The sequence below is a fragment of the Enhydra lutris genome, unplaced genomic scaffold (genome assembly GCF_002288905.1).
Source record: "Enhydra lutris kenyoni isolate GAN:26980312 unplaced genomic scaffold, ASM228890v2 scaffoldscaffold26, whole genome shotgun sequence".
Lineage (NCBI taxonomy): Eukaryota > Metazoa > Chordata > Mammalia > Carnivora > Mustelidae > Enhydra > Enhydra lutris.
The window spans coordinates 5,064,941-5,091,706 of NW_019154110.1; the positions used below are offsets into that span (position 1 = coordinate 5,064,941).

The window sequence follows — 26,766 nt, forward strand, 5'->3', positions numbered from 1 at the left end:
CTGTAGAAATTCCCCATTTTTGCAATTATCAACAATTTTATTTATTTATTTTAAAAAATATTTTATTTATTTGGCAGAGAGAGACACACCGAGAGAGGGAACACAAGCACGGGGAGCGGGAGAGAGAGAAGCAGGCTTCCTGCTAAGCAGCAGGGAGCCCGATGCGGGGCTCAATCCCAGGATCCTGGAATCATGACCTGAGCCGAAGGCAGACGCCCAACAACTGAGCCACCCAGGTGCCCCGCAATTATCAACAATTATAAATAAAAAAGCGGGGCACACATCCCTTGGTTAGCTTAGCAGGTTCCAGTGGGAACAGGTCAAACTATCTGTGAAGAATTTGTTTCAAACTGTTATATGTGCAATTCATAATGTTCTCTTGTGATAAAAGCTAGTTTTCTTATTCAAGTACTATTAACAAGGTGTCCTTGTTAATTCTTGCACTCAATGGGTATTCAAAAGTTTATTGGATGAACAAACTTATGTGTATTAATTTATATGAGTTAGAACAGTCAATTCTCTCCATGTCAGGGAAAAAAATCCATTCATTTTGCTGAATCAAGGAAAGACAGGGGGAAATACATGCCATCTACAAACTCAAGAGTCATGTTGCTTTATCTGCCACCGGAAGGTATTCTGAAGTTAGGGAGTCTGGTGTCAGGTCATAATTACACCACCACCCAGCTGGGACTTCTTCCCCCAACCCTTTAAAAAAATATTTTATTTATTTATTTGACAGAGAGAACAAGAGAGCACAAGAGGGGGGAGCAGCAGGGGGGAAGGGAGACGCATGCTCCCTGCTAATCAGGGAGCCTGATGCAGGGCTCGATCTCAGGACCCCAGGATCATGACCTGAGCAGAAGGCAGATGCTCAACTGACTGAGCCACCCAGGCACTCCAGCTAGGACTTCTTCCTTTGCTAGAACTACCTTTGGGCTGCCAGGGGGCAGGAGGCAGAAAGGAAGAGAAGGTGAGGTCAAGTCCCCAGCCACCTGTTTCATCCAGTTTGTTTATTTAATGTTTTTGACTCCAGTGTATTGAAATTTGATCTCACATGAGAATAGGGCTCTTTGCTCAAAAAAGGGAAAAAAAAAAAAAAAAAAGGCTTGAAAACCACTGGATTAGACTCTAAGGTCTGGAAAGACTTTCAAATTATATATGACTCAAAGTATCTTTAATATTGCTTAAGTAAGTTTTTGGTATATTTTTGGCAATGTAAAGTTTCTGGGAACAATTTCAAAAACCGTAATTAATTTCCTCAAAGATCAAAATAAAAATAAGAAAAATAAGAAATGTCTTAAAACTGCAAAATCAGGAATGAAAGCTGTACTGAAGAGAAAACAAAAGAATTAAAAGAAATCGGATGACACATCTTTTTCAAATGTCACATTTAATGTTTTCACCACTGTACTTCAAATCTACATTGTACAAAGTGACCAGTAAGTGTGCCACGGTAATTGACCAACCTCTGAGATTGTACCTTTCACACCAGTGTCTTCTTGGGCTCTTTTGATACTAAACACGTTTCTCATTCAAGTGAATTGAAATGCTTCAGTTGGGTTGATTCTCAGGAGCCTCATAAAAAAAAAACAAAGATATTGCACCATCTTTGTTTAGTAATTCAATGTTTGTTTCTTTCACAGCAAATAATTACTTCATTGAAGTTAAAACTTCCAAACATAACTTATTAATAGTCTTCAAATTCAGCTCAGATCACTCAAGATGAAAATACTCTGCTAAATACAGATAACTTACAATAACTTTAACAGTTAATTGTCCATAACACACACCAAGGTTTTTTCCTAGACCAATTTTAAGACGATCCATTAGTATTCCTTGTACAGGTGAAAAACGATCTTCAATTTTCTTGTCTTTTTATTTTTAATATAAAAGTTGGAAGGGACATTCAAGTTTCAAGTCTCCACATTGAACTTAAAAAAAAAAAAAAAATAGTCATCATCAGCATGTGGAGGTAAACAAGCCAAGTTGTATAACTCCAGGAGGTAGAGGCCTTCAATTTGTATTCATATATACATATGCACAGAAGAATTCAGTGTTCCAACAGAAAAAAAAATTTGTCAAAAAGTAATAAGTTATTTACTACTGTGACATTTCAAGACTCCCACAGCTTTGCCTAAGGACACAAACACATTTGACATAATTCCCTATGTGCCTTTTTTTGTGGCTTTAAAATTTTTAAAAATTTGTTTTTGTCTTTATTTATTTATTTTTTAACTGTCCAGTGCAGGAAAAGTCTCACAAAATTTCACAGACCTAAAATGTGCAAGCTAGTTCTCTCTCTATACAGCAATGTTGGGATTCTTTTGAAATTAGCCCAGAAATGAATTATTTACACACGTGAAAGATGCATGCTTGGGGGGTTCTTTTATGTAAGAAAGAGCAGAAAAACTTCTAATAAAAATAGATTAAATATATATATATATATTTATACTGGGTAAGGAAAACAGAAGTTTAGTCTCTCCTAGTCACAAACTCATTCTCTCTACCCACAACATTGGATTTTAGACAGCACACATCACCGTCACGGCTCTAATGAGAAGCTAATTATAGGGCTTGATCATTAGGTGGCATGCCCCACCCCCCACCCCCCCAGGTGCAGCCACGATCAGCTCATGTGGCTCCATGATTGGTCGCAGGCAAGGTTTCTAGATTCTTTTGTTTTAGAAAACCCCAAATTTTCAGGAATGGCTCAAATATCAAAATGTACGACTGTCCTCTGTGTGTGTGTGTGTGTGTGTGTGTGTGTGTGTGTGAACAATCTCACTTCATTTTAAGAAAAGAAAAACAAAACAAAACAAAAACACAAAACCCCAAAATCCCAAATTTGGTTCAATTCTCTTTTGTTCTGAGGTGAGCCATAACAGCTGCACTAAATTCATAAAACATGTGCAACTCTGGGTAAAATATTTTTCTTCTAAAAGCACAACCACTTTACAAGATTAAAAGTCTAGTAACATTTCTAAATATTATTCATATCATACAAGTAGTGGTTGTTAATTTAAAACTTCATTAGTAAAATTACAGTACAAGCATGATTAACCTCCAGAATTGCAAATCCCAGACTCCAGTGGAAAGCTACATTACATCTTCAGTAGTACATTATCTTCCACCGTCACTCCCACACCAGAGGAGATGGGGGCATCTCAGACGGCTGGGCGACAGTGGAACTGGAAAAAAATGGAGACACAGTGAAACCAGGTGTGACACCACAAAGGGCAAGAGGATGAGTCAACGCTGTGTGTTTTCCTCTCTTCCTTTAAAAAAATTATAAAGTCCATTTCTGGATTTTTATTTGTTTAACTTCTCTAAAGCTGCATTTGTTCCAAATTGTTCATTCAAGAATCTGTATTGATAAGTGAGGCAACAGTGATGGGCTTAAAGATGAGTCATTTACTTGAGGTGGGAGGCCGAGCATAATTCTCTTTTGGAAAGGGATGATGCCTGCCATCCATCTTGTAGGACAGTGATGAATACATGAGATAATGTAGGTAAAGTGCCTTCTACCGTGCCTACTTTGTAATATGAAGTAGGTGGAAGGTATTACAATAATGTCTATAATCAACTAAGAAAATAACCTCAAGGGATGCAGAATTATCCATTTAAAAGCAGCCTCTCAAAATACAGTGACTTTAAGTGGGAATCTATGTGAATGAGCCTTACAGGCACTCTTTTATGAAGTATGAATTCAACAGTAATGATAATCATCTAGCATTTGTTATCCACGGATCAGTTTTCTCAGTTATTTCACGTATCTGTCTAATTTTGCTAACTAGATTATAAACTTGAGGGTGTGTGTGTAACCATTTTGCTTCCCAGGGGCCCAGGATAATGAATAACTTGCACCTGAAAGGTATTAAAACACATGATTGACTGGGTCACTAACTCTTAGGGGAAAATAATAAAGTAATTTTGAACCACAGAAAGGTAAAAATGCAACCTAATTCCTTCTTTCCACAGAAAAATACATGGAAGAAATGAAAGTCACTCTGATTAAAAAAATTCTAAACAAAAATTCTTGACCTTGATTTAATAACTTTAATCAACTTCAACATCATGTCAAGGCCAATTAAAAGGGAAGCAAGAAGAAGAGGGAAAGGCAGAAAGGCAGGTGGAGAAGAAAGGAGGAAGAGTGTGGCCTCTCAGATCTAAATCCACCCTTCTCTGTCCTGCTTTGTGATACTGGAGCCAGACCCTACTCACAGTTATCCTTTGCCAGCTGGCTTATGCTGGAAGGACACCGCAAGGCCACAGCATCAGGAAGCAGCTTCCCTTCCTGGTTCTGGAGTGGTTTTTTGACATGGAAGGCCCGGTTTTGTCCTACCCAAACTTTCTGGCAAGTTTCTCTGTAACCCAGCAGGCCTCTCTGATGGACCAGTTCTGCCCACACCTTTTGCAAAGTTTCTTCACCACCCTCAAGCTCTGTGTGTTCTTGTGGCAGTCATATCCTCTACAAAGAGGTCCAAATTTTATTAGCCTTGCGTGGAGGGTCCTTCTCCAAATTCTTAGTATCTTCCTTGTTCATTCTTCCTTAGTCTAGAGGGAGTACCTGCTTTCTGCATTTGCTACTTCGGGGCCCTCCAGAATCTTCTTATGCACCTTTTGGAAGTTAACCATCTTTTCCTAGTTAATACTTCTCACTACTAAATTTTCCCTGTTCACATTACCGGTGTGCTTTCTCCTGGCTGTACCTTAATTGATGCAAGGAATAGGGGAAAAGACACTGAGAAGGAAAGGACAGGGTGGGAGACAAAGTGAATGAGACTTGTCAGGTTCCAAAGCAGCTATGAAGCTCTTTAAACAAAACTCTAGATAGGACACACCAGCACTCTACCTATAAAATCATCTTGCTTGCATTATTATTAAGGTGGTGGGGATGGTAGTGGGAACCAAGATGACCATGTCTACTTCGAGGGCAGTGGCCACCATGCTGCTGCTGCAGGAGGATCCCTATGCATGTGCACAAGCAGTGAGCAGAGTGGTCATCTGTGAACAAAACTGCCAAAGCAACCCCCCACCACCCATGAAGGGGCATCAGTGTAGAAACCAATGCTCACATTTTTTACTTGCTTTTGACTAAAGTCAAAACTCGTAAAAGAAACCTTGTTTTTGTCTGTATTATCTAATCTAAATAAAAAGAGAAATATGCTGAATAATCAAATCACAATGACATCCTTTTAGTAACAAGAAAGTAAGAATTACATACATATAGTTACCTAATAAAGCTCTTAAAAGCAGCAGACTGCGGGTTGATGCAGAGAGGCACTCTGTTTCCTTTCTGCTGTTCCAAAATGAACTGGTGAATGATTTCTGTGGAGAAAACAAACATCATACAATCCATGCCAATCTGCAGGCCTGTGAGCACTAGACTCTCAGCTAACTGGCCAGCATCTGCAAACAGCATTTCCCACTGGTTTTGTGAGGTCAAGCACACAGATCATGTATAAGGCAGGATCCAGTGGAACTTTCCTGAAACCAAAGTGACAGTGGCTGCTAAACACAGGCAACTTCCCCACCCCCCTGACCAAATGGCATTTATATGGGTTTAAAACTCCATCCAAGGGAGGAGTAAAATGGTCTACAAATTTGACAGTGATTCCACAGAGCTGGCCTTATGAATCGATTTTCTACGTTGATGGTAATTATTGCTCTTTTGAAAATCACTTAAAAAAACCCACAGTTGTTTAGGTTCATAGTTTTGGGCTGTTTACCTCGGGGTCTACTCTCTTCTAAAACGCCCTAAAATGTCTAATATCATTCAGAATTTTGGGTGTCATTAACCTCCATCTCCACCCCAGCAGGTGATCGTGTCAGGGAATTTTATGAGTGGACTATTGGAAATTCTCCTCTCTTGTGATCATTCAAGGAATGATTCCCTCAGTGGGTGTTTATCCTTCCTAAAATTTGCATGTTATATAAAAAAGTCCAACGTGTTTCATGCAATGAAATTACACTGAGTGAATACATATTATCTGCTTTGAGTCTCACACTCACTAAACAAGTCAGTCTGAAAAGCTCCTCTGCCTGACCCTTCACTGGATGCAATATTAAATCTGTTTTTATAACACACATAGCTTTCTTGGCATATATGCCCTGGACAAACAGCTATATGCAACATTGTAAAATAAACATATGGAGGAACTTTGGTCACCATCAAGACTCAGTTTTTCACAGCCACATAATGGAAAATGTTATTATTCATCCTGCCTGGCCGGAGGCCAAAAATGATACTCACCTTTAACCTGTCGAACAGAACTGAGGTTCTTCTCAAAAGTGTCATCAAATTTGGGATTGGTGATGGGCTCAAAGTCACTGGTATAAACTCTTCCAGTAGAGGTGGAAAAGCAACATTTACACATACACGTGTGATAGCGTAGTCGGCCTTCGTCTAGGTAGGGATGGGCTAAGGCATCCTTAGCGGATATTCTTTTGGACTGAAATCAAATTTAGAGACCAGCACATCAACACTACAGATAAACATGACTGTCTACACAGGATCTTTCATTAAGACACAGTGACTGCTTCTCACAGCTTATCCCTAATTTATAGTGTGTCTTGTATAAAGAAGGATGTCTGAACGCAGAGGCACGTTAATGCAGCAGCAGAGTGAGTATATGACGTAGGACAACCAACCACCAGACACCACCAGAAAGCATTTAGAAGTGACTCTGCTAAGATCCCGAAGAGTTCCTACCTTGAAATAGATATATGCATGGTCAAAAATGGCAAATACCATGACATTTAAATATGCAAAGCTTTGGAGGGGATAAGTTTACATTTTAAATAACAGTTATATTTTCTAAATGTGTTTTGGCATTTGGTAGAGATGTGATCACAGTGGCAATTTTACAAAGTTGCTTGAAACTTTTATTCTCTTAGAATGCCAACTGAACTTAGGGCAAAAGCCTATGGGGAACTGCTGGGGTCAGGCAGCAGATAAGGTCTGAATGCCATGTTTTGACAGCCAACACCGTCTGAGTATCAGTGGCCTGTGGTTTTCTAGCACTTCAGATCAGAATACTTCATGTAGTAGGTTCAGGTTTACATAAATCATAAAATCATTTCTCCATTAAAAAAAAAGAAACAACCCTGCTCCTCTTTTTAGCTTAGTGGACATACACGTACATTTTAAAGAATTTAAGGATGGATTCAGTACAGAGTAACAAAAATGGACACTCTGCCCCACTTCACACACAACACAATTAAAAACAAAGGAAACCATTTGGTGCTCAAACCAAAAATATATGGATCATCCTGACTGGTTCTGGTCCCCCAAATAACAAAATGGTAACTATTTCCCATAAACCTGGTTTCCCTAAAAACACTTCTATCTCTAATTTTTTGCTGATGTTAAAAGGCATGTCATGACTTTTCAGGATATGATAATCACAAAAGAAAGCTGCTGTTTATATACCATGAACAGACGAATGTAAACTTGACAACCTTGGTTTTGTTTCTTTCACTACCTGTCATATGGTATAACTGGTGATCCAGCCCTTATGAAGCTTGACTCGCTGGTACTCTTAGCAAGTAAGCTTCTTCTTTTTTTTTCTAAATGGATCCAGCTATTCCTAGAGGTTTCACTGGGATAAAGGTCTATTGTCAGAACCAAAGGAAACAAGCTGGCTAGACAGTACATTGTGCCTGGGACCAGGCCCCTTGGGAGTCCTCAGTGACCCTGGCCGGTCTCATGTGAGGGACTGAGCTCTTTGGCTTCTGCATACTAGAGCTGGTTCTTGGACAAATCTATTTCTGTTTCTGACTGAGCATGGCCAATTGTGAACACACAGGTGTTAGCAGTGGGTGAATCTGGGTTTTAAGTTTATCACCTGACCATTAAGTCATTTCCGTCAGGTGGCAGATGTCAGAAATTGGGTCATCTCAGCTGCCACCAGCAGCTGGAATCTGGTTTTCCTGTTAGTTTTTTTTGTCTGTGGATTCTGATATTTCCTAAAATTCCAGCATGCAGGTTTGAAAAGATTTTGGTGTTATCCCAATGACTGATAGCATGCTCTGTTTTTGAACGTTCTGTGTGCACCAACATGGGGTCCTCTAAAGTATTTTACCTAAGAGAAGTCTTTGAACAAAAAGTAAATCAAATCCTTAGCATGCAATCAATGATCAGCTTTCATTTTTCTAAATAAATTAATGTCTCTTTAGAACTTCTGCAAAGAAAGGAGACTGTCATTTTGTAAAGGGTATGAACACTGAAAAGAAAAACTGCTTTACTAAATTGAAAAAGGGATCACAAAATTACTCAGATTTTTCAATAATGTTCTTTGGAAGGACCTAGTGGTGCTTAATTGTGTTATCTCTCTCTCTCTCTCTCTCTCTCTCTCTCTCTATATATATATATATAAAGATTTACTTATCTGAGAGAAAGCATGTGTGCGTGCATGTACAAGTTGGGGGAAGGGCAGAGAGAGAGGGAGAAGCAGACTCCCTGCTTGAGCAACAGAGCCCGACTTGGGGCTCGATCCCAGGGCCCCAAGATCATGACCTGAGCCAAAATCAAGATACAGACACTCAACTGACTGAGCCACCAAGGCGTCCCATGTTCATATATATTCTTAATGACATATTGTACACATGTTGTTTAACTGATCAACATTTATAATAGATGTGGACACTTGTTTCTACCCTAGATTTTGTTGCTTCATCAGAATTGTGGCTCTTTTAGTTCTGAAGAGTTAATAAAAATTTCCATTTTACAAATAAAAAGCATTTCTAAGCAAACACATTAATGTACTTTGTATACCTCTGAGGGGAGTTAATATATCATGTTATGAGATCTCTTAAAAAGCTAATGGGGCAAATTCCTATTCTAACTGGTTTTGAGGACCAATATCAACACATTAAAGACATATACAAAGAAATGAAAAGATTTTTAAAACCCTATTCTTCTTTATGTATTAAATGTATTGGCTATTTAGAAATTTTTCTTGCTAAAGTTGTAACTCATAGGGGTGCCTGGGTGGCTCAGTCAGTTAAGTGTCTGACTCTTGATTTCACCTCTGGTCATGATCTCAGGGTCCTGGGATTGAGCCCTGTGTTAGGCTCTGCCCTCCGTGTGGAGTCTGCTTGTCCCTCTTCCTCTGCTCCTGCTCTTTCTGTCTCTGTCTCTCTCAAATAAATAAATAAATAAAATCTTAAAAAAAAAAAAGTTGTAACTCAAAGATTAAATAAAGCTTTAACTGTGAATTAAAATAATATTCTTGGTTTAGTAGGTTACAAAGTAACAAGCAAAATATTTCTCTTAACTTAAAAAAGTTTTAATATCTGGTATATAATTGTATAAGATAAAGAGGTCATATGGTATTACTATGCAAGGTGACTCTGGACAAATCAGTCTGAGTTAATAGTTATAAATATTTTAAAATCTCTGTTTTCTTTCTGATTTTACTGCCATGTACACATAATGCCATCACAATATTCTATAAATTTTGGGTTTTCTCACAAAAAGCCTAATCATTTTGAATTTAATTTTTTTTCCACTGATTTTGTTGGTCAGATAAACTAATATCCCTTTGTGTAAGATTACAGAATTGCAAAATTATGTATTCAACTACATTAGATGAATGATAACAGGTAACGTGCTTTTAAAAAGAAATTAGTTTTTAGAATGTTACAATTCATAAGGACTTAATTTGTCAACTTAAATTTTAATCTGATTCTTAGTTAATATTAAGACCTTGGCAATAATTAATTTGAGTTAATAGACAGTCGTTGGGATACCTGGACAACATAATTTTAATATACAAAGACTCTTCATTAATATATCATAGAGGAGCCATCAATAAACAGTTAAAAAAGATGTGCAAGGGGCGCCTGGGTGGCTCAGTGGGTTAAGCCGCTGCCTTCGGCTCAGGTCATGATCTCAGGGTCCTGGGATCGAGCCCCGCATCGGGCTCTTTGCTCAGCGGGGAGCCTGCTTCCTCCTCTCTCTCTACCTGCCTCTCTGCCTACTTGTGATCTCTGTCAAATAAATAAATAAAATCTTTAAAAAAAAAAAAAAAAGATGTGCAAGTATCTTTGGGTTAAAGTAATATGTATTTTGTAAAGAGTATAAAAGAGTATGGGATGATAGGAAGATGTTTATGCAAGATAACAGATATATTTGGCAAGAGGAAAAAAGTGAATAATTTTGTCTAACTTCCTAATAATTATTGCTGTGCTTTAAAAATACTGCTTGTAACTATTTATTGCATTTAGATAAAGTCTCTGGAGATTTGTTTAATGCCTTCACTATTTGGGTTAATAGTTAATTACACCTTTATAAACTGATTACTACAACCCATCCTTTCCAACACTACTGATATTATTAGAATAAAAGAACCAGAGCCCTTCACCTTACCCTTTAGTGGCTTCTGGTTTCTCCTTTTATTTGCCTAAAGACTTCTACTACAAGCTAAGGAATTAAATTTCCCATGAGAAACATCACAAGAACCTCAGTAAAGGACTGTTACACCAGGTACTCCTGACTACTAAATTCAGGACATAAACTTATGGGAACAGCTGATATTATCACCACAGACAGCCATCACCTAGATTAAACCAAGTAACTGAGTCAGGATTTCAGAATGTGTCAGTCCAAGAGCAGACACATGCTTAACCCAAGATCAGTAAAGTAATTAAATAATTATCTCAGACTAACCGGACTAAATAAAGTGATTTAATTATGGCTAATGTTCTATTTTTAATGGATATTTTTTAAAACCTCATTTCTTTCTTCTTAATGTATCTCTAGCCCTCAATTTAACAGGTTAAAATCAGAAACACTCTTTAAAAATGCTATCTATTTCTAACTGAACCCTCAGAATTAGAAAGAAAAGAATCCTTAATATCAGTCATAAACTAATAAAGCATCAGGCCTCAATTTAACAGGTTAAAATCAGAAACACTCTTTAAAAATGGTATCTATTTCTAATTGAACCCTCAGAATTAGAAAGAAAAGAATCCTTAATATCAGTCATAAACTAATAAAGCATCAGGCCAATTTAAAAATGATTTTGTAAATAAATAATAATATATTTTGGTAAATAAATAATAATATATATATTATATATATATTATATATATTTAATATATATTTTAATAAATAATAATATATTTTGGCCTTGTTCTATAAGACAATGATAAAAATGGGTAAATATTACATGGGGTGTGTTAATGGAATTCTTTTTTTTTAAATAACCATGGAGTTATTTGCATAGGTCCAGTAAGAATTGATCCTCTTTTTATTTTTTTACCAGATAAATCTTACCTCCTTCTTATAGATAAACCTAATGTATAACTATGAACACACCAAAAGCTTCATTTTAATTAGGTGTGACAATCCCACTCTTAAGGAAAAAGGACATTTCATGTGTAGAACTGATGTCTAAAAGGCCTCCCAGGAAAACATGCCTGGTATCCACTCTGTGGCTTAGGAAATTCCAGCCTTAGGGCTGTAAAGATTATGAATTCCTGGCAGGACAGGATCATTAATAACCATGGGATCTCAGAGAAATAGGACAGCTAACAGCTCTAAGTACTGCAAATAAAAGTTGGTACAGGTGAATCACATGGTTCTTGGTTCTCAATCTTAATAGAACTAAAAAGAGTAACATATTTCTGACACATAAACATAAAATTTAACCTCAGGGCCTTTATTATAATTTATTTATTATATACTAATATACAAAATATATTTGTTATATATTGTCTAGAGGCATACAGAAACGACCTCTGACGCTTGAAATTCATGTGGTTCTAGTTTTGTTAACCACAAAAGATATATAAAAAATATGTAAAAGGTCTTTAGGTATTAACATCTGTTGTATAAATAGTTGAGCTACGTAGATAGGCTTGCCAAATAAAACAAAAAAATCAAACTAATGACACTAAATCACTAGCTCACTGAGCAAGTGATGTGCTGGAAACTGTCCTCAATGGTAGAAGCTTGGCCACAGGGAGGGGGTGTGGAAACAAGAAGGGCCACTCTGTTTTGCTTCCCATATCATGGGCACCTCACATGCTGAAGTAAACAAATGGAAACCAAAAAATAAACACCAAATGAAGAAAAAATTCACTCCGTCCCCTGAAATGCAGCTGTTTTCTCATTATGAACATACCAATGTAAATTTCATAAATGGTACTTTTGTGGTTTTTCCCTCTTTAAATACCTGCTGTGTTTGTACTTGAGGAATTCTTATACTCTCGGCAAGTAAGACGTTCTTTTCTAAATGTTTTCATTTTTGAGTCTTCTTTGGCAATAGTTACCAGAACAGAGACGAGTAATAAATACTCTTCGGATGAATAGGTAAATGAAGACCTGAACTTTGTCCCAGAAGAGTCAAGACTACAAATGGCATTTGATAAAGCTACCATCTCAACCACCAAACGAGTCAACAGTTCCTTATGCAATATAATGGGCAGATTATTTCCAAGAACGTTAAAATTCCTTTCTCCTGATTTACCTTGGCGTCAAATTCTTTTTTCAAATCCTGAGATAAATAAGGATGGTGCAGGTTCCTTATCACTTTTCACCTAGATGTTTATGTGTTAATAATCAAACTTCTGTGCAGTGAGTGGGCACAGTGGTACACACAAAACTGGGGACTGAAGTTTATCTTTGAAAAGTCATCCTTTACATTGCTCATCTATTTATTTATTTATTTATTTTTTAAAGATTTTATTTATTTATTTGAGAGAGAGAGAGCATGAGCGAGGAGAAGGTCAGAGGGAGAAGCAGACTCCCCATGGAGCTGGGAGCCCGATGTGGGACTCGATCCCGGGACCCCGGGATCATGACCTGAGCTGAAGGCAGCCGTCCAACCAACTGAGCCACCCAGGCGTCCCACATTGCTCATCTATTTAAAGCCAGGATGTTTTTCTTAGAACACATGTATTTTTAATTCATTAAAACAATATAAAAATAAACACTACTTACTGGATCAAAGACCAACATCCTGCAAAGGAGATGAACAGCTTCATGTGTAGCCTGGCTAGACAGGGTATAAAGTACAGGAAGAGATGGCTGCAAGAAATGAAGAATTAAAATATGTGAGTCTCTGTGTACGTAGATACAGAATACAGCCAATTTATTACAAGTATCCAGCTCAAAAGTTGTGTGCATATATGTATAACCCCTCAAAGGGAAGGGGTATTCCCCTAATTAACCAATCTTCAGAAGCAGCAACTGTTACTGACTTCCAGTAGAATATTTTATATTGCAGGATTACCTATTGTAGGTTAGCTCACAAAGGAGCCTACAAAAAATGAAGGCTAATCCTGTAAATATGGTGCTCCTGTTAGTCTTATACTGTAAATGCTCAGGCAAGAAGGGAAGACCAAACATGCCTGGGATTGGGAGGCAAAAATATTTAAAACCATAGGTACGTGCGAAGTCAAGCATGGAAACTGTGCATGTGAACTCTGTCTTACACGTCGCCTATTTCCAACAAAGCCACATAGTAAAAACCCAGTAAGAATAGCAGCAAGGTGTCTCAGAATCACCGGGAGAGAATTATTTACCTCATAGAAGTTTTCTGCAGGATCAAGGACTAACAGAGATGAGATGAGATGAGGCTCTAATTCACTAACCGATTGGATAAATCAACATGTGAGAATCCCAGTATTCTTAAGCACAGAAGGAGATGGTTGGACTAAATGATCTCTGAAGTTCACTTTAGCTCAAAAATTATAGGAAACGCGGTAGGATTATGACAGAAAAAGCATTATGTGAACAGAACCCATTTACAATTGGCACTCAAATATTTGTTTGCCAATAGAGAAGTATTTCTTGTTAAAAATATGTAAGTCTATGGTAGTCCTGAAATTATCTACATTAGTCAAGGAGTGGCATGTGGAGAGTGTGGAGGTTTTGATTTACAACTTAATTTACATATTTCCCCTAACAATTTCTTTATTGTGTAAAATGAAGTAATCTGATATTTTTTTAAAGATTTTGATTCTTGGTTTGTTGTAAATAGCTGGTCCTTTTCAATGGTTTATGCAGGTTAGCAGCCAAATTTCAGCCAATTCTTACCAAAATATCTCACCATAAGCAAATCTCTTCTTTCCACTTTAAAAAAAAATTATTTTTAAAAAATAATTTTTAAGATTTTATTTTTTTAGTGATCTCTACACCCAACACAGGGCTCAAACCCACAAACCTGAAGTCAAGTGTCGCACGTTCCACCAAATGAGCCAGCCAGGAGCCCCTCCTTTCCACTTTTTTTTTTTTTTAAAGATTTTATTTATTTATTTGACAGACAGAGATCACAAGTAGGCAGAGAGGCAGACAGAGAGAGAGGGGAGGAAGCAGGCTCCCTGCAGAGGAGAGAGCCCGATGTAGGGCTCGATCCCAGGACCCTGGGATCATGACCTGAGCCGAAGGCAGAGACTTTAACCCACTGAGCCACCCAGGCGCCCCTCCTTTCCATTTTCCAAGTGAATTTAGTGTTATAGATGTTATAACATGTATAACATCTATAGATGGTGTTATAGCTTAAGGTCAGGGTCAGGGTCAGGAACACTGGGATGAGTACTAGAACAGGTGGGTTCCAATTCTAACTTTGCCATCACTATGGTCAAGTAAGTTGCTAGAACCTCAGCTTTCTCTTCTATTAGATTGTACTGGCACAGATCAGCCTACTGACCCAAAGCATTGTTAATCATTTACCATGCACAAAATGCCAGGGCCTGGGTTAGATGTTGGAGTAACAAAGATGAATATTGGGTCCTGGGTGGGCACGGAAAACATACGAACAAACAGTTCTAGAGGATGGAGAATAGAGGACAAATTAGAAGGCAAAATTTGTTAAGACACGAGGACAACTGGATACATGACGAGCTTGTGAAAATCAAATGAGTGGATGTTAAGGTAACCTGAAATTTTACACCCTCTCCCATCTTATCTTTCTTTATAGAATTACACCCTAACAACACACTAAAAATAAGGCTAAGTTTCACCACAGCCTCGAACCATCATCTTATGTTTTCTCCTTTACTGTGTTGCACGTTCAGAAGGGACACAGAGAAAAAGAAGTCAGTTCAGTTATGCCAATACCTCTCCAGAAGGATAACCACTAATAATTTAGTTCCTAGCACTGGCTCCATGGGAAAGATGCTGTACTAGAGATGCCAAATATCTAATTCCATTTTCTTCCCCTGTAATTCATCAGCCATTATGGTTGAAACCAGCTGGGCACAAGGTATCAGAACTAGATAAGAAGTTCATATTTCTCAGTCAAGCACAACAGAATCAATTTGAATGAAAAAACAGAATGCTTAGAAATATGCCCTAAATACTTCATTTGGGAAAAAGTTTTTGTCAATTCCCCCAGCATTCACAGATATTACTTTTTCCCTTTTAAGACATGCCAGGCCATTTTCTGTTCGTTTTGCAAGTTTATAAGCCATGTAGCAATGTAGGAGTGAGTAGGCGCCAGTGCTGAATCATGAGGATGGGAAAGGTTATCAAGAGTCCTCCATTAATGACTATGATTAACTGTCAGTGAAATGAAGCAAGGATGAGCTTCTGGACCTGGGTGAGGGGCCCTAAATTATATGTCACAGTCATCATAAGCCAAGGGCAGAGTGCTGGTCACCACAATAGAGTTGGCTAGGCTGGCTTGGCCGTTTGAGTCCTGTCCTGTAAGTTTTTAGCCAGTGGGAAAAAAACTGTGATCATCAGTCAGCAACGTTAATTAAGTATGCACAATGTGCAGTGCACTATATGGTGAGCACGCGGGGATTATATAAAAGAAATCCCGACCTGAAAAATAATTAGTTTGAATTGAATGAACTCTCTAACATAATCTATTAAATGTAAGATACGGTTCCTGTCAGGAGACAGAACCATTTTCACTTTAACGAAAATATTACATGCATTTCTGTCACAATTAGTTGGAGCAATCTGAGGAAAAAGGAAAATCTAAACCTTAAAAGAGATGAACAGAAGGACTAAGGGCTGATAATAGACTTTTCAATCCTACCAGTAAGTCAGTGCCTCAAAAAGTATCTACTTTCTTTTCTTCTTTTAAATATTTTATTATTTTAGAACAAGTGAGAAGAGGAGAGGGGGAGGGAGAGAATCTCACACAGAATCTGTGCTGAGCGCAGAGCCCAATGCAGGGCTTGATCCCATGATCCTGAGATCCTGAGATCATGACCTGAGCTGAAATCAGGAGCTGGCGGCTTCACTGATTGAGTCACCCAGGTGCCCCATGTATCTACTTTATTTTTTTGTTTTATTTTTAACAATTTTATTTATTTATTTGGCAGAGAGAGACACAGTGAGAGAGGAAACACAAGCAGGGGGAGTGGGAGAGGGAGCAGCAGGCTTCCTGCTGAGCAGGGAGCCTGATGCAGGGCTCAATCCCAGGACCCTGGGATCATGCCTGAGCAGAAGGCAGACGCCCAAAAACTGAGCCACCCGGGCGCCCCTCCCAAGTATCTACTTTAAAAGATACTTGGGTCATGGCAACTAAGATTGCATTCATCCAAGATTTTGAGCTGTAGAAAAGAAACAAACAAACAAACAAAAATACCGAATACCACTCCCTCTTCACTCAGAAATCAAAGGGCTGAGCTTGATTTCAATCTCTCAATTCCAAGGATGGGCATCTGACCCAGGCCTGGCCGATCAAATGAAATATTCCCTTGAACACCTTTGACTGACTCTGAGAAAGATACAGGTTCTAAAACAGAAGACAGCCAATGGACTGGCTAATCCAACACATACCCACCCCAATCCTCTTCTCCTTTACCTACCTTTATTACAGAAGATAGGAAACACTCATTTTTTTTTTTTTAAGCTTGTTTAACATCTGGGAGGTTACATATTACACAGTTCTAGACAATGACACAGAAGCAGAACCTTGCTAGGCAGGCTTCTGGGAAGATATCCTTTCCTAATAAAAGAGACAGATAGCACTAGTGTTCCCTCTTTCCTCCACTTTCTTGCTTTGAATGTGAATACGATTTCAAGCTACAGTCATTTTGTGGCCAGGAGGAGATAAGCTAGAGGGTATGAAATCAATATTCCTCAGATGGCAGAGCAGAAAGAAAGAAAAAAAACCCTGGGTCCTTGATGACATAAATTGAGCAGCTATACCAGCTCCAGACTGCAAACCTCTGGACTTCTTGATATGAGAAAAAAATGAACCCTTATGTCTTTAAACCATAGTAAGCAAGATTTTCTATTTCTCATAACCAAACATATTCATAACTGAATCAGAGACCTTCCAAATATTTTTTCTAGATCTGTTTGGGAAAGCTCTTTCCTGAAGGATTGATATGCTAGTAGAACATAGGTCTGGACCACTGGTTCCATTTTTACAAACACACAGGGGAAAAGAAAGCTTGTCTGAAAATGAAGCCAACACACAGGAAAACAAAACAGAAAAGAATCAGATTCCTGGCTTGGAACATCACTTGACTACTTAAATCCAGCAAAGACTGAGTCAGCTGTAGATCAACAACTTCATATGAAAAGTGCTACGAGCCAGTAAGTTCCCTTTACTTAAGCCAGTTTTTTTTTTTAAATATTTTATTTATTTATTTGACAGAGAGAGATCACAAGTAGGCAGAGAGGCAGACAGAGAGAGAGAGAGAGAGGAGAAAGCAGGCTCCCCGCCAAGCAGAGAGCCCGATGCGGGACTCGATCCCAGGACCCTGAGATCATGACCTGAGCCGAAGGCAGAGGCTTATTAACCCACTGAGCCACCCAGGCGCCCCTACTTAAGCCAGTTTTAATTGAGTTTCACCAAAAAGAGTCCTGACTGATAAACTGTATGGGAGTATGTGTGTGTGTGTGTATATATATATATATATTTTTTTTTTTTAAATAAGATTTTATTTATTTGATAGAGAGAGATTACAAGTAGGCAGAGGGGCAGAGAGAGAGGGGGAAGCAGGCTCCCCGCCGAGCAGAGAACCCAATGTGGGACTCAATCCCAGAACCCTGAGATCACAACCCGAGCCAAAGGCAGAGGGTTAACCCACTGAGCCACCCAGGCACCCATGGGAATATGTTTATTAATCAAGCACACAAGAAAACTAATTTGAGACAGTAATCTGTACTCTAAGAAAATAGCCAATTAGATTGTCCTTATGTATATGTATGGCTGTATTTTTTAAGAAGTCCCAACAAACAATAGGACATATTTTTATTTATATAAATATATATAAATAAACAAAATATGTCTGGGAAGATATTCTCACATTAATCTAGAGGTGACTGGGACAGTATTGGGGGGTAGCTATGGATGACGAACTGTAAAATTTTTATTTTACATGTACTCACATTACTTGTGTATGTATAAATGAAATTAATAAAAAAAATCTGCTGTGAAGGTGTATGAGTCAGGCAGTGTATACTGGCTAAGAACGTAAGTTTTAGAAGTAGAAAAACCTACTTTTGAGATCTGGCTTATGACCTTAAGCTTATTATTTGACCTCAGTAATCCTTCATCTCTTGTTTGTAAAAAGGAACAAATGGTGTATTATAGTGCTGTGAGGGTTTAATGAACTAATGTATAAGATGTGGTTGGGACAGTGACTAGTATATAGCATACTTCTAAATATTGTTAGAAATAATTATTAATAGTAAAGAATGGCTATTTCCATCTAACTTTGAGTAGCTACTTAAGTGGGAACTACTTGAAAAAAGTTTTTCTTTTTATAGTCCAAACTCAAAAACTTGTACTGAAATTTTAGAAGTATTCCTCATGAGTTTATATATAGTTTATCTAACTCCTATATCCAGTAATTTAGTATAAGTACAGTAAGGTATATCTTGCCCTGGGAAGACCTCTAATAGCCTAAGCAGCTTCATTAAGAATTCTGAGTCCTGGGCGCCTGGGTGGCTCAGTGGGTTAAAGCCTCTGCCTTCAGCTTTGGTCATGATCTCAGGGTCCTGGGATCGAGCCCCACATTGGGCTCTCTGCTCAGCAGGGAGTCTGCTTCCCCCACCGCCCCGCCCCCCTGCCTCTCTGCCTACTTGTGATCTCTGTCTGGCAAATAAAGAAATAAAATATTAAATAAAAAAAGAATTGAGTCCTTTCTAAAAGTTAGAGGCTTTTTCTCTGTGCATGCATTTTTATCTCATTTAATTAGTAATGTGTTAATACAGCTCATTCTGCCTTGTTCATATACTTATCTATAAATTTATCTATAGGTTTTTGTAAAGAACTTTCATCATGGTAGCACATAAAAAGGACTGAACCTTATCTAATGCCTTTTCTGCATCAATTGAGATAATCATGATTTTTCTCATTTAAAATGTCAAAATACATTAACAGATTTTCTGTAGGTGAATTGTCTTTGGATCCCTGGAACAAACTCCATTTGATCATAATGTTGTATATATTTAAAAAAAAAAAATCACAAGCTATAGCTACACCATGTTAGGGTGGTAACTTTAACCGGTAATATTTATTAATATTTACTAGATGTTTAGAATGCCAGACACTATTTTTTTTTTTAAGATTTTATTTATTTATCTGTCAGAGAGAGAGGGAGAGAGAGCGAGCACAGGCAGACAGAGTGGCAGGCAGAGGCTGAGGGAGAAGCAGGCTCCCCGCCAAGCAAGGAGCCCGATGTCGGACTCGATCCCAGGACGCTGGGATCATGACCTGAGCCGAAGGCAGCTGCATAACCAACTGAGCCACCCAGGCGTCCCGCCAGACACTATTCTATGCTTCCTGGCATGCACTATCTCTTTATCATCATAACAATTTAATGAGGTAGGAACCATTTTTATTCCCATTTTATAGAAGAATGAACTGAGGCACACAGAGGTTAAATAATTTACCCAGGATCACAAAACGAGTTACCGGTTGAGGCAGGATTCACATTCAGTCTGTCTGAAAACTGTAGCATACAACTCCCGGAACACCGTCAACGTGCTGTACACTGCGCTAAGCCTGACACTGCCACCGCAGCCTGCGCTCTTCATCACTACAGACCAAAGAAATAAACGAGCATATATCTGGTGTGGGGCGCTGAGCTAAGAACTATGCTCTTTGCAGAATAGTCATCATGTACAGAACTATACAAGCTATAGTGTCCATACTGGATTTGGGACCAAATTCATCTTTTAAAGTTAAAAAAAAAAAAAAAATCCAAGTGGCTACATACCAATATGCTTGGGCATGGGTATGTATGTGTCTTCCGATCTCAGCTCTAAACAGGTTTAACATGAATTGAGATACCTTCAAACAGCTGCTAACAGGCCAACAAGAGGCATAAAAGATATGCATCATGGGGTAAGGGATGGAATAGAGAGTGGAAAGGGGAAAAGTAGAGTCTGAATGACGGTCTAAGTAAAGAGCTTCAAGGGTCTGCTAACCTTTCTTGAGAGCACTAGTGGTATACAGATCAACTAGCAAATGTAGATGAAAACCTGAAGTTCTATACTGGGGAAAAACTGGAACTAAGTAGAATGCTAAGTTCATTTACATTTAATTACATATGGTAGGCATAACTTACTCTATACCAGTCTACCTGGGTTACTGCTAAAGACCATGAATAGTTGACTCAGGAGACCATTTCTAGCCCTGGTTAAAAACATCTAAAGATAAGACTTAAAAGTTCTGGGGTACTTGTGTGGCTCAGTTGGTTAAGCATCTGCCTTTGGGGGCGCCTGGGTGGCTCAGTGGGTTAAAACCTCTGCCTTCGGCTCAGGTCATGATCCCAGGGTCCTGGGATCGAGCCCCACATTGGGCTCTCTGCTAGGCGGGGAGCCTGCTTCCCTTCCTCTCTCTCTGCCTACTTGTGATCTCTCTCTGTCAAATTAAAAAAAAAAAAAAAAAAAAAAAAAAAGCGTCTGTGTTTGGCTCAGGTCATGATCCTGGGATCAAGCCCCGTATCTGGATCCCTGTTCAGTCAGCTTCTCCTTCTGCCCTTCCTCCCTGCTTGTGCTCTCTCTCTCTAATTAATAAATAAAATCTTAAAAAAAAAAAAAAAAGACTTTAAAGTTTTGTGCAAAGTGTATCTAGCCTTTGAGGAAAAATGGTCACCTAATTTCTTTCCACCCTACCAGTCTTCTCTTCAAAACCAAAATATTCCAGTAGCTGATTTAAATTTAGTGGTAGCTATGGTGTTCTCTTAAGACCATCACAAAACTTAATGATAAACAAAATAAATTCTAAGAGGCATTCTTGTTAAGAGGCCGGTTCATGTAAAAATGTGTAGGAAAAAATTCTGCTTAACATCTTTTTTTTTTTTTTAAAGATTTTTATTTATTTATTTGACAGACAGAGATCACAAGTAGGCAGAGAGGCAGGCAGAGAGAGAGAGGGAAGCAGGCTCCCAGCTGAGCAGAGAGCCCGATGCGGGGCTCGATCCCAGGACCCTGAGATCATGACCTGAGCCAAAGGCAGAGGCTTAATTTAACCCACTGAGCCACCCAGGTGCCCCTCTGCTTAACATCTTAACCTACTTAACTAGTTAAATAAACATAGGTCTTTAAATTTTACTTTCTTCCCTCCTTTGTTTTAGACAGTAATATGATACTTAACTATTTTTTATTAATTGAAAATTTAAGGTTTTTACAACTAACAGATTTTCTAAAAATTTCTAGAAGGAAAAGGACTCACTTGCCAGGAATGCTCAAAGGAGAGCACAGATATCTTCGGTGCAGTATGTTACCATTTTGATCTGTTCTAGAAGGCAGGGAGGAAACTCCTTAGGAAGCCTTGCTCTCTCAGCTGCACTTCAGCAGCTCTGACACAAAGGATTAATTAGCTGGCAACCATTAGCAATAGTTAAAATTCCTCTAGAGATGGAAGGGTGGCACCAGGGTATGAGATCTTAATCACATTTCATTACTGGTTACATTTAGCCAGGAAAGATTTACTGACCTAAGGTCAGGAAAAGAGGAAAATTATTTTGCTAGTTCCAAGGACACATTTACCATGAAGTATTGATAAATTACTTTAATATTCCTGATAATGGCCAATAAATAGAACATAATAGATCTTTTGAATTCCTTCCATTAATACAGAACCTTCCTCTAGGTTAAGACTTACTGTGTGCTCTTCTAAGAGAGTTAGGGCTCAAATTATTTCACAGTTTATAAACTAAATACAACAGAAAGATATAACCAACAGGGGGTTATTTAAAATACCACCATCCTGGGACGCCTGGGTGGCTCAGTGGGTTAAGCCACTGCCTTCGGCTCAGGTCATGATCCTGGGGTCCTGGGATCGAGTCCCGCATCGGGCTCCTTGCTCGGCAGGGAGCCTGCTTCCTCCTCTCTCTCTGCCTGCTTCTCTGCCTGCTTGTGTGTACTCTCTCTCTCTGACAAATAAATAAAATCTTAAAAAAAAATAAATAAATAAAATAAAATACCACCATCCACATCTCTGTTTTTCTAGTTCAGACTGGTTTTAGAAGAGAACACACTTAACCCATTGCCCCCTCCCTATGATGTGAAAATGGGAGCTTTGGAGTCACACTGGAATTAGAGAGAGAAACTGCAGGGGCAAGGCACAAGACCCTGCCAAAATGTCTGGCTGGTAATTTGAGAGGAGTAGCAAACTTGGCTACTCAGATCAATCAGATGTAATGATCAATCAGAGCACAAAAATGACTAATTTATTTTTATTTATTTATTTTTAAATATTTTATTTATTTGACAGAGATCACAAGTAGGCAGAGAGGCAGGCAGAGAGAGAGGAGGAAGCAGGCTCTCTGCTGAGCAGAGAGCCCGATGTAGGGCTCGATCCCAGGACCCTGAGATCATGACCCAAGCCAAAGGCAGAGGCTTTAACCCACTGAGCCACCCAGGCGCCCCTATAAATGACTAATTTAAAAGAAACCAAGGCAGAGCCCACGAAAATTAGTTGCTGAGTCTTTCTGTTCAAGCCTTCTTTCTGTTTCAGTTTGCTGTTCCTAGGAAAACTATTTCCCTTGCTCACTCTTCACATCAGTAAACTGTTCTGTCCAAAGTAGATTAGGAAAAGTTCTCCTTAAAAATGCTGCTTATGTGGAGATAAAAGCCATCTTTTTGTCTTTCTCAGCAGTGACTTATCTGGTTACAAGCAATATTGATCAGTGCAAATCTGGCAATCTCTTCTTCATACTTCCTTTCTACAAGCATTCAAACATGGTTCTGTGTGAGTGGTAAGAGTGCAATAGAATCAGCCTCATACTCCTGGCTGGAATAAGAGAAACCAGGTATTTTGGCTCAGTATTCAGAAAAGACATCTTGATATACATGGCACTGAAGTGAAAGCTCCACCCCAGTAACTTTTCCCAGACACATCAAAGACCAGGAGACAAAATGCCAGGAGTCATTTCTTAGCAATAGTGCTACAGAAGTATTTACTCTCTCCCACAGCATTGGGAATGATGATATTTTATTTGGTTTGACAAATATTTAGCAATTTCTTATTTATGACTGTGACCTAAAAAACTAAATAAAACCTATAAGTCATGTTTTTGTTTAAAAAGTCTCAAATCATTATTCTGTTGGAAGAGAAGTCCTGCCCAGGTGGTTACCAACTATAGGCCCCGCCCTCTCATTTACCTGTTTATGAGGGCCCCTGAGTATGTGCGCCTTAGCGCCTTCACAAGCTGTCCTCATTGCTTCCAGCGATGGTGTGCCCAAAAGATCCGTGATCAAATCCAGCTGCAAGGAAACACGAAATACAGACAGATAGTAAGAGCTCATGGAAACAACTTTCCATTACTCTTAAATCACTGCCCTTAGAGACGAGGACCAAATGTGGGGGGAAAACAAGCCTTTAAGGTAAGTTCCAGATTAACTGATAGGAGCCCCTACTTTCACTTTCTGGACTATTAAAAAAGCCAGAAAAATGTTATTAGGAACCCATAGGACAGAAATAAAATACGTTTTGACAAGCAGGGCACTCTAAGGCTATAGTAATAGGAATCTGCATGTACCTGCCCTGGGTCTTGATAAGACAGTATCTATGATCCTTGCGGGGTGAACTGCTCTTTTGCACATGGCTAATGACTCTTCTTTTCAAACAGTTAATGAATGGATTCTTATGCTTCGAATGGATTTAGGCTCATCAAGGAGTTAATCCATAAATCAGGCAGCTGTGACTCAGTAAATACTCAGAACTTTTACATCTGAAATGAAAGCTAAGCTATTGATGTTTGGGCCTGTACACATCATTTACATTCTAGTTATTCTAGAAATCTCTTACACTGGCAGAAAATGGTCGTTCTTAGAAAAAACTGTAACACTGCATAAGACCACCTTAGTCAGCTGAGCATGACAGAAAATGGTCTTCTCAAGTCTTGGTAGATAGGAAACCACCTTCACAATTTTCTGTGGTGTGAAAACTGTTCTAACTTCATAACCTAATTAGCAATAACATGCCATTCAGATTCCTCCAGGATGGGAAATTCTTACCTACAGAATACTTCTTTCCCTTGTACTGGGATTGCCAGATATAAAGCCCTATTTTTTGCAATTATCAAAACTATGAAGTTTAGGGTGCCTGGGTGGCTCAGTGGGTTAAAGCCTCTGCCTTCGGCTCAGGTCATGATCCCAGGATCCTGGGATTGAGTCCCACATCGGGCTCCCTGCTCAGAGGAAGCCTGCTTCTCCCTCTCCCACTCCCCCAGCTTGTGTTCCCTCTCTTGCTGTCTCTCTGTCAAATAAATAAATAAATCTTAAAAAAAAAATTTGAGAGAGAACATACATTTGCGTGCATGCGCACGTGTGTGCATACATACACACACAGGTTGGGAGGGAGACGGAGAATCTTAAGCACAATGTGGGGCTGATCCCACAACCCCGAGATCATAAGCTGAAGTCAAGTCAGATGCTCAACTGACTGAGCCACCCAGGTGTCCCGAACAACCCCTTAACTTTTATTTAAGCTTTTCTTTTTCTTTTTTTCTCTTTAAAGATTGTATTTATTTGACAGACAGAGATCACAAGTAGGCAGAGAGGCAGGCAGAGAGAGAGAGGGGGAAGCAGGCTCCCCTTCGAGCAGAAAGCCCGATGCGGGGCTCAATCCCAGGACCCTGAGATCATGACCCGAGCTGAAGGCAGATGCTCAAACCACTGAGCCAACCAGTTGCCCCTATTTAAGCTTTTCTGTATGGTAGACATGTCTCATGTCCAGACATGATGGGTCTTACAGGTAGTCCATTAAAATCTACTTTCTAAAAAAACTAAATAGTAAAGTGGGTACTGTCAATAGTACCCAACATTATTACTATATATGATAATTTTTTATCACCAGGATCAATTTTTAAGATGTAAACTTGATAAAAATAGACTGAATGTATAGCAGAGAAATAATTTCAAATGCTGATCATAGCAGATACAGTTTCTAATGTATCGGTTAATTCTTTTCTAGAAGAGCATAAAAGAAATTACTCCATTTTGGGTCAAGTGCAGGTATTATTTACAAAGATACACAGTAGTCAGGGTGATTTTTAAAAAATGTGATCAATCAAGTCATAACACTCCCTTGCTCAAAACCTTCATACAGGGGCGCCTGGGTGGCTCAGTGGGTTAAGCCTCTGCCTTCAGTTCAGGTCATGGTCTCAGGGTCCTGGGATCGAGGCCCGCGTCGGGCTCTCTGCTCAGCAGGGAGCTTGCTTCCTCCTCTCTCTCTGCCTGCCTCTCCGCCTACTTGTGATCTCTCTCTCTCTGTGTGTCAAATAAATAAATAAAATCTTTTAAAAAACAAAAACAAAAACCTTCATACAGCTTTCCCTTACACTTTGGACAGAATAAAATCCAAAGTCCTTATCCAGTCACCATGGTCAGGCTCGCTCTCTCTCTCTCTCTGACCTGGTCTCCTACGATTTCTCCCTGGATCATGCCATCCCTCCAACAGGCTACATTTGTTCCTGCCTCAGGAGCTGAATTATGTTGGTTGTCCTTTTCCTGGAACTTACCCAGTATCTCGCTCCCTCATTTCACTTGAGCCACTCTTCAAATGTCATCCTTTCAGAGAATCCTTTAGCACTGCTTTGCCCTAGCATCATTTCCTATCCCTAACCTGGTTTAATTTTTCTTCACAGAATTTATCATTACTTAGCTTTATATTTATTTGTGTACTTATTTATTTTCTGTCTCATGTGAAAGTCGCACAAAGGCGAGAACTAACTTTGTCTTATTTACCGTTGCATCCCGAGCATCCTGGAATCACTTTCACAGCCGCTAACACTTGTTGAGAGCTCACTATGTGCCAGGCCTCATTTTCAGCCTATTACTTTTAATCTGCACAACAATCCTCAGAATGGTTTAATCTGCCTAAGAATTAATAGACAGTAAGTGTCAGAGCTAGGATTTGAACCCACCAATTTGATTCTGAAGACTAAGCACATCATTGTTACATTATTCTCATGCAAACACTATTGTTAAGATTTATGGATAAAAAAGTACTTAGGAATTATCCCAAGAAAACATGGAGGGTAACGAATTCACTCTTAGGGCAGATAAAGTATCACAAATGGTTTCCTAAAGCTACGTTTTAATAAGCTTCTAATGTTCTCTGCCATATTTAAATAAATATGTCAGCTCCAAAATAAAGGTTAGAAATGTTCTTAAATGTTCAGATTTAAGGAAATCAACCCTCACAATTTATATTCTAAGCACAAAGTGTAAGTACATGAAGCCATCAAATACATTTTCAGGTCTGACCCATTCAGTCAGAAAGAACAGAGGCCCTCTAACTACGGAAGATTACACCTGTGCAAATTGTTACAGGAGTCAGCTGCTATGCATCCATGCATGTGATAAAGTCAACACTCCCTCTAATA

At 38.9% G+C, this 26,766-nt stretch overlaps 1 protein-coding gene across 1 annotated transcript in view; it reads right to left on the bottom strand.

Annotated features, from left to right (window-relative positions):
• Nucleotides 1-2,809: 2,809 nt before the first annotated feature.
• LOC111151399 (nemo like kinase) overlaps nt 2,810-26,766 on the bottom strand; it is a 167,218-nt gene continuing 143,261 nt past the window's right edge. The window contains exons 7-11 of the mRNA XM_022509393.1: nt 23,540-23,641; nt 12,950-13,036; nt 6,254-6,452; nt 5,235-5,328; nt 2,810-3,188 (exon numbers count right to left, since the gene is read on the bottom strand). Coding sequence (XP_022365101.1) covers nt 3,134-3,188; nt 5,235-5,328; nt 6,254-6,452; nt 12,950-13,036; nt 23,540-23,641 — 537 coding nt within the window. The 3' untranslated portion in view covers nt 2,810-3,133. The remainder of the gene's footprint in view (nt 3,189-5,234; nt 5,329-6,253; nt 6,453-12,949; nt 13,037-23,539; nt 23,642-26,766) is intronic.